Source organism: Aythya fuligula, chromosome 11 (assembly GCF_009819795.1).
Source record: "Aythya fuligula isolate bAytFul2 chromosome 11, bAytFul2.pri, whole genome shotgun sequence".
Taxonomy (NCBI): Eukaryota; Metazoa; Chordata; class Aves; order Anseriformes; family Anatidae; genus Aythya; species Aythya fuligula.
In genome coordinates this window covers 4,336,279-4,344,830 of record NC_045569.1, presented here as the reverse complement: position 1 = coordinate 4,344,830, position 8,552 = coordinate 4,336,279, and the positions used below count along the sequence as shown (strand labels likewise).

Below are 8,552 nucleotides of genomic sequence, written 5' to 3'. Positions count from 1 at the left end.
GCCGCCGCACCCGAGGCGCCTTGCTGGCGCGGTGCTCCCTGCGCACGGGCCTGCACAACTTTTTGGGGGAGTTTGGAGACGAAGGGCGGCTTTCCTGGGAAACCAGTGTTTTGCCCCGAATTTGTTGTTTTCCTGAGTTCCTAAAGTGGCGCGGTGCGGGAGCCGGGCTCCTGTGAGCGGGGCGCCGGCCCCAGGTGCTGGCAGAGCGGAGGAACCGCCAGGCTGGCCCCACACGGCTGCGGGACGCGCGTTTAATGAAGTAAATAAACAAAGCACCGGGGGAAGGGCTTCGGGAACCGACCGATGCCGTCAGCGGGGACTCATTGTTATACGGAGCGGACAGCGAACCGCGAGGGGCTCGGCGGGCCGGGCACGGAGCAGGGCGGCCGAGGGGGAGCGGGGAGCGGGGGGCGGCTCCGGCCCGCCCGGGGGTCGCGGCCGCCGCGCCTCAGGCGGGGCCCGCCCGGCGCTGCCCGCGGCCGCCTCCCCCCTCCCCCGCCAGGGGGCGCCGCTGAGCCAGGCTCCGGCCGCCCCGCCCCGCCCCGCCCCGCCCCGCCCCTCCCGCACGCAGGGGGCGACCCCGCGGCCCCGCCCCTCCTCCGGCGGCGGTGGCGTCGGGCGGGGGCGGGCGGAGGGAGCGGGGCGGGGGCAGCCGGGCAGGGCCGGGCCGAGCGGAGCGGAGCTGAACCCGACCCGACCCAACCCGACCCACTCGGGCTGAACGGAGCCGAGCTGAGCCGGGCCGGGCCGGGCCGCCGCTGCCAGGCGATCCGCGGGCGGCAGCGCGGCGGGGGACAAAGCGGAGCGAGGCGCGGCGCTCGCCCCTCCCTCCCCATCCCGGCGCCGACCGGGGCGGATGCGCTGTGGGTAGGCGGCGGAGGAGGAGGAGGAGGAGGAGGAGGAAGAGGAGGAGGCGGCGGGGCCTGGGCCCGGCGAAGATGGACCTGGCGGGGACGCTGCTCCTGCTCTGCTCCTGCGCGGCGGGCGCCGGAGGTGAGCAGCGGGCGGGGGCCGCGGCTCTCCCCGGTGCCCGCTCCCCTTCCTTGTTTCCTTCCCTTCCCTTCCCCTCCCCGGGGCGCCGCGCCTGGGCGCCAGGCCTCGGCCGCGCCGCTCCCGTGGCGGGGCCGCGCCCGGGCCCTTTCCCCGCAGCCCCGGCCTGGGACTTTCCCCGCTTCCCCCCCGCCCCGGCCCCGCCGGCCGCGCTTCCTCGGGACTTTCCTCGGCGTCCCGGCAGCCGCCTCCCCCCCCCCCCCATCCCCCCTTTCCTCGCCCCGGAGCTTCCCGGAGCCTCCCCGCCGCTGCCCGTCCCCGTGCCCGGCACCAGGAAGCGCGGCGGGGGGGCCCCGGAGCGGCCCGGGGGGGGCCGCCCGCTGCTAGGCCGGGGGGGGGGGGGCGGCAGCCGGGGGGCTCCCGGCCCGGCGAGCGCTGCCGGGGGGCTCGCGGCTGGGTGAGGGGCTCGCTTCGGCTTTGGCTTTGGCTCTTATCGCGGCCGGGCACGCCGACGCCTGGGGCTTGTCAAAGGGATCCGGCCCCAAACCGGGCCTGCTGCGCCTTGTCAAGAGGTAGCAGGCAGGAGGGAGCTGGGGCAGGGCGTGCGGGCGGCCGAGCTGAGGTCAGTGTGGTAAAAAGCAGCGGGGCACACGGCCGGAGCTCGCCCCGCGGTGTGCGAGCACGGGACACGCACACAGGGTTTCGCTCGTGACTTTTCCCTCGTGAACTCCAGGCAGTTATTAGGGCACCGCAGGGTAACGCTGTGGGCACGCTTCTCAAGGCCTTCTTGTTTTCTAAACTAAACTGTGCTGGCATGGAGCTCGTTCAAAGGGGAATTCATTGCCCAGTTGTGAGAGTTGTTGTCACGGTTTAATTTCAAGCAGGCAAGTACGCTTTCCAGCTCAAATCATGGTAACGTGCATGTACTCCAGATATGTAGAAACGGGTTCATGAAATGTATCTTGGAAATTCATGATTAATTTTTTCTTTGAGAGAAAAATAGACACCTTCAACGTTACCGGCAGTAGGAAGTGCTCCTCACACTAACAGAAGTACGTGACTGCCAGTGCTTAGCAATATAGATCAGTCTCTAAACAAAGCTTTAACAGTGCTTGACAGGAACCTGGGAGCGCTGGCTGGTTCGCGTCTCAGAAATAACCTGTAAAGCTCTTTCCTCTTTTTGAAAGTCTAAACGTAATTATGAAAAAAAAAATTAACTTTTGATTTAAAATCGCTTTTTAGTAATAGAATTATCGGTTAGCTTTTACTTACATTTCTAGAATTTCTTACCAACTGCAAATGTTTTTGCTGAACTATAAAGTTCTTTATTTAAACGCTTATATTCTAGGAGTACAGTATTGTCTGTGGAAAACGCAACTTCATCCTTCTTAAGTGTTACTGCAAGAACAATGCAACCTGGAAACAACTGAAAAACAGAGTCTACCTGTGCTACATTTGTGTACGGTGCCTCTTGTGCTCACTAGTTTTACAAAGATCTAGAAGCCAAATAATAATATTCTTTGAAGATGTATAGTTTTAAGCTATATACACATGAAATAGTAATAATTTTGAAAATTACATGAATTTGTATTTTATTGAATGTGCTTCTGTATGGTGACACTAAGCTTGGAACGTTCGTCTGGGATACCAGAGTAATTCTTTCAGAAGTACTTAAGGCTTTATGCCTGTGTACCCTGTCTACACTCTGTTGTGGTATTCTTGGGGTAGTGTTAAATAATGGTAGATTAACAGAACTGATTACAACTTCAGTTCACAGTTAATAACGGATGACAAAGTCAAGATTTTTGTCTATTTTAATATTAAGATCCTACACAGCTTTTATGGTTTACTTGTTTGATGGCTCATTTGAGGAGAAAACAGTTTAATGCCTAAATGAAATCTGTTTCAATTGATCGTAAATTCGTTTACATTTACATAATTAAAAAAAAAAATAAACTGGAAAAGGAACATAACCAAAAGCAATTACTAGTGTTGCTGTACAGATGAAGTGTACTGCAATGCCTGTACTTTGATGCTTTATAACCCTCTGCATGGCTTATGGTTAGAACAGAAGAGTTATCAGTGATTAACTCTGATAGGACCTGATCATGCTTGGTCAGGTTCTGATATTAGATAACTTCAAGGGCTGTTCTAGAAATTTATTTCTTTACTACCAGTGAATAAATACAACCTTCCTAAAAACATGTATTCCAGCTGGTCATTTTGAATGTAGTTTCAATTACATGAGAAGAAAAGTCATGCCAATTTTCTTTTTTTCTTTTTTTCCTTTTTATTATTATTAAGAAACTGGGGAAAGGTAGAATTTACCTTAAGTAGATACACACATCTGAAGTTTCTAGCATATAGTGCCTTGAATTTTCAGACTTCCTAAAAAAAAAAAAAAAAAAAAAAGTGAAGTGAATCTCAGTATTTTCATCGATACCTTCAGAGTTGCTTAGTTTAGGGATCTGTTCATTGACTGATGTTATGAGTAATTTTGACATTTATAAAGCAGTCCTTAGGGGCAATATTCTCCTCAACTGTTAGGAACATGCTTCATTGAATGTTATGGAAATGCATGCAAATGTATTAAACACTACATAATTATTATCATGTCCTTTGAGGAATGGAAATAACTGATAAAATATGAGGGTGATTTTAAGAAGTGTGGGTATAGTATTAGAAAATACTGAAAAGAAGCAATGAGGCCCCCAAAAAGTTTGGAATTAACAAGTGGTCATGCTTTGCCTAGGCTGATCAGATGCTGAACGTCATTGCAAATCTATGACAAATTGTTTCCTGGTAGAGCACACCCTTCGATGTTGTTGGACTTCTGAGTTGTGTCGTAGTGGCTTGTGCTGCAGGATATCAAACAACCTATTTCCCGCTGTGCATGGGAGAAATTCTGTTTTTTTCTGGACACATGGGGGAGTTGTAGGAAGGTATTTATATGAGCTATCAGTATCTGAGAGATTAAATCTGCATCCTTGCTATAGATTGAGAAGAATACTACCCTTCATTAAAATGGCACTCAGCCTCTAGCACGTATCTGGGATTTAAAATTAAAACATTTAGGACTTTATACTGCTGGATGAGGCAGTGTCTGGCAAAGGTGATTATTTCAGAAGTGTACGTGGAAATTAAATAAAATCAGGTTTTTAAATAGTAACTTTGAAATACCATCACCCAGGAACCTAAGCCAGTAGTTTATCATTGCTTTTAGAAGGCTCGAGTGGTTCAGTTCTGCGCTATGGCAGAGCCACTCTCATGAGCTGCATCGTCTTGCCCTGGCCCTGAATTCCCATCTCTCGTTCACCACCTCTTGACGAGCCAATTCAACCTGCAAATTTAAATGAAAGAAATGACTGCTTTCCTGCCAGACATATCACCTCAGTTGGTTTGTTGTGCAGACCCAGGCCCAGCAAGGAGGAAGAGTTGAGACTTGTGTGGGAATGGGGAGAAAGAAAGGGAGAAAAAAGAAAAGAAAAAAAAAAAAAGCAGACATCAGTTAGTCTGGTGGTGCTGTACTAACTGTGCCTTAGATGCAAGTTTCCAGTCAAGGGGAATGATCCTGACTTGGCCTTTGTTTGCATGTGTGTTTTTTTCACCAAAAACTAACGACCAAAAGAAAACATATATTTTTCATCCCAATTGGCTGTAGTGCCAGCACAAGGGAAGAGCAAAAATAGGATGAAAGGGGGTGGCAGGACCTGCCCTTCTTCCAGCAGTCACAAAAAGACAGCCTAGATTCATTCTTCAGTGAAATTCTTGTTGGGAGATAGATTTTAGGATTACTGGCTTTTGATGTGCTTCAGCACAGAAGTACTACATTTGAATGTTACCTATACTTTTCAACAAGTGTCCCGTGTAAAGGGAACGTTTTTTTTTTTAAAGAGAATTAACCAAAAATTCAAAACAGCTTGAAAAAATACAATGTTTTGATAATTTTATCTAAATTAAAATACTATTAATCATTCTCTTAAAGGTTTTTATCAAATGCTGGCACTTCAAATCTGCAAATCAGTGATGATGCTTGCAGTAAAGAGTTGTCCAGTAGGTTAGCTTGAGCACTGAACAATTTCTGATAGTCCAGCATGCTGTATTTTGTGTGTTTCTTTTCCACTAACAAACTTGAGTTGTATTTGAACTATTTGCCATTCTTGTGCAAGTCTTAATCTAAGCGTCTTAATATAAGCTTCACCTTTTAGAACAGTGCGTGCTGGATTTATCCACTTAAAGGACAGTTAAATGTTATCTTTTACCATGATACAGATACACATAATAGATGCTTGTGTTGCTAAATTTTAGTGCTGTTTATTACTAATCTTTGTGCATGTGGAGCGAGCTTCTATGTGAATTTCCTCCATGGTGTTTGCAGATACTGAGGTTAGTCTGACCAGCATATAGATCTCCAGGTTCTGCTTAAACACAGGCGTGATGTTTGTCTGCCAGTTGTCAGGAACCTCGCTCTCCCAAAAACCTCTCCAATGTGATAGAAAGCCTCAAAATGGTGTCAGCCAGCTCCCTCAGTGCTCTGGGATGCAGCCCTTCCAGTCCCATGGACTTCTGTACATCCTCATGGTTTACACATTCCCTAACGCATTTCCTCTGCTTGTCTCTCACAGACTGCAAAGATTTTGTCTAAGAAAAAGAGTTTTGACAATCTTTGAAAAAAATAAACACTGTGAATGAGCAGCAAAGCCATTTAGCCCAGACCACCAAACAGCAGTTATATATAGCTGCTCAAGGTGTGCCAAGAGGCTTACAGCTCAAATCCAGTGTTGGGTACGTTTCACCCTTTGTATGATGTGCGGAGCTTAGGTAGGAGCTGAGAGGGTGTGCCTGTGACACCCTGTGTCCAGTGCGGTAGTGGCTGTTCAGGAAGTACAATAAAGTTCTCAAAGGCTGCTGAAAAGCTCTAGACCCTCACACGCAAGATTTTTTACAGCGACTATCACCTTGGGACATCTACCTAAACGTTCTGCGTAGTCTGTTTAGAGTGAGTCCCTCCTTGTATTTACTTCTAATTCCCTGAAAATAAAGCTTTGTTCTTGGAGGTTTTTTCTCTTGGGAAAAGCAACATCTAGTTTAGCAAGTCCATACATCAATCTCCTGTCAGCCTCAAAAGCCATCCCACTGCTACCCTCTGGTATCTGTATCCTGTGTTCCTGTCCTCTGCCCTGGCATTTCTCCGAAGTAAAATGGTGGCTGGTTTCACTAGGTTGCCTGGAAAGGCGTTGTGCCATCTTTGATGTTTGTTTGATGGCAACACGATACACGAAATTTGTAGAACAGCTCCCTTAAACTCCACCTGGGTACAGGTGGTTCAGTATTCCTTACTTCAGGTTTTCTGGTTGTGTGCTTATTTTAATAGAAGTCTTGAAGTCTCAATTCAAAAAACGATAGTTTTTCGATGGCAACAAAATAATCACAGTAGTTCATCCCAGTTTTAGGTCTGTGTGCTTGCAGTTGTAGGAGATTCTTGGGGTGCAAGGCTCTCAGATGCTGTGATAGGCATCTTCCTTTCTGACACAGACTGCTCCAGTTAGGGGAGCTGCAGCTAGCAGCTGTACCTGCCCGGTGGGCCACAAGGAAGGGCACTGAAGTGTCTGCGGGTGCGTTTGTGATGCCTCTGGCGATGATGCTTATGTGCAGCTTAAACGCCGAGTCTGGCAAGAGAAGAATCTGAGACATCTTGTACCAGGTACTGCATGGGAAGTACAGTCATCTTTCCAGCTCAACAAACTTTTGCCGTCGGCATCCTATAAATTCGTACCTTACGGAAGCTGAGTTGCTTATTGAGCTACCTTTGTGACGAGGAGAATCACTTTTGATTACTGGCTGGTTTTATTTAAAGGAGATCACAAATCGATTCGAGACTTTGGGCGCTACTGCAGTGTTACCATCATGCGTGTTTCTGGAAATGAAAGCTAACACTCATTTGGAAACTGCTTTCAGCCCTGTCTGAAGGCCATCTTCAGAAAGGCTCTGCAATGGCATGTGCCCTGCGTGGCAGGCAGCTGCTTTGGTTTTTTAAGAGGGGAGAGTGCTTGTGGCAAGTACTTGCCATGAGGGCCTTTTAAAAGGAGGTGTGGAGTTTGGGGTTTATGTTTGCATTTTGTTTTTTAGTTTGGGGGAAAGTGTGTGTGATTGCAGAATGTGTGTAACTTTGCTTTAGCAGAAGGGCTCTCTTTGTTTTATTTTAACTTTTGCTTAGCAGAAATAACATTGTAAGGCTTTTTAGTATCAACAGTCTTTTAATCTCTTGTCACATTCGCAAACTATTCTTTACTCAGCTGAGGGCAGCCTCAGCTTTCCAGGTGACCACGAGGCCTGGAGCAGGTGCAAAGTGTTTTGGGGCCTTTCAGGAAGCTGTTCTGCTTTAAAACCTTTTTCTAGGTGCCTGATGCTGTTTAAAAAGTACCTTGCAATGCTGAAGGAAAAAAAATAGCCTATAGTAATTTAAAGAATGCGTTAGTAGTAGTTACCTACCACAGAAAAGTTGAAGATAATTTAACTTGTTAAATAGTCCTGTGTTGAGAGAGCACAGAAATGTGCACCTTTGCCGCATACAAACTCCTTGGTTTTGACGTTTTCAAAGAGTATTCATATCATATTCCAGACTTACATTCATTTTAAAATTAAAACTTCAGTTAATTATTCCAGCAATTGCGTAACTTATGCCAGCTAATTCTGAAGTTTTTCTCTTAATGTTGATGCTTTTGGCTCACATAGCTGGAACTGGAAGGCATGTACTGGCAGTCAGGTGAATGCATGTTGTTCAGCAGGCTGATCTAACAACTAGGCCCAGGCTAATTGTGGTACAGAAGTCTCATGTGCAAGGAGGTGTTTCTGGTTTGTGTTGTGGGAGTAAGCCGAAAGTGATAGGAGAGACATCAGACAGGGACAACATTCCTCACCCCCAGTATTCTTCATGCTGGTTGGTGAAACTTTGGCTTTGTAGAGTTTCTTATTGGGATTAGAACTGATGTAGACATGCTTAAATAACAAATTCTGTGACTGGCAAAGGCACTTAAGAAGCCTCTGGTAAACAAGATGAGGATGAACTTTTGAGACTAAGAGTAAGATATGTAGGCCTTCAGTACCGGGAGGAAATTTGAGTGGAGTTTATCTGCAGTATATCATTACTTGAATTTTAAAGAGAGATGGCTGCATCATGTTGTGCACGTTCCTATTAAACGCAATTGACGCATTTGGAAGTGTTCATTTATTTGGTCGTCTTCTGTATCACTCTGAGGTGCGTGGAAATCAGACATTCTAATCCCTTGAAAAGGAATAGAGATGCTGAGAAATTCATTATATTAATTTAAAGAAGACCTCGTGGTAATAAATACAGGAAAAGGTAAATTTATATTTTGCTTACAAAATTTTGCTGTCAGTACAATAACTTTTCCTTGTGCAAATGTAACTATTTGTACCGTATTACTGAGGCAAAGTTTTGGGATACGCTTCTTTCCCTGAGCATGCCTGGGCCTTGTCAGTATATGTATCTGAAGGGAAATACTGCATGGAATCTCTGAGAATTCTCTCTTTGAGGTTTA

General features: G+C 47.0%; 1 protein-coding gene across 1 annotated transcript in view; it reads left to right on the top strand.

Annotated features, from left to right (window-relative positions):
* Positions 1–684: 684 nt before the first annotated feature.
* ADAM10 (ADAM metallopeptidase domain 10) overlaps positions 685–8,552 on the top strand; it is a 48,476-nt gene continuing 40,608 nt past the window's right edge. The window contains exon 1 of the mRNA XM_032194526.1: positions 685–993. Within this exon, the coding sequence (XP_032050417.1) occupies positions 939–993 (55 nt within the window). The 5' untranslated portion in view covers positions 685–938. The remainder of the gene's footprint in view (positions 994–8,552) is intronic.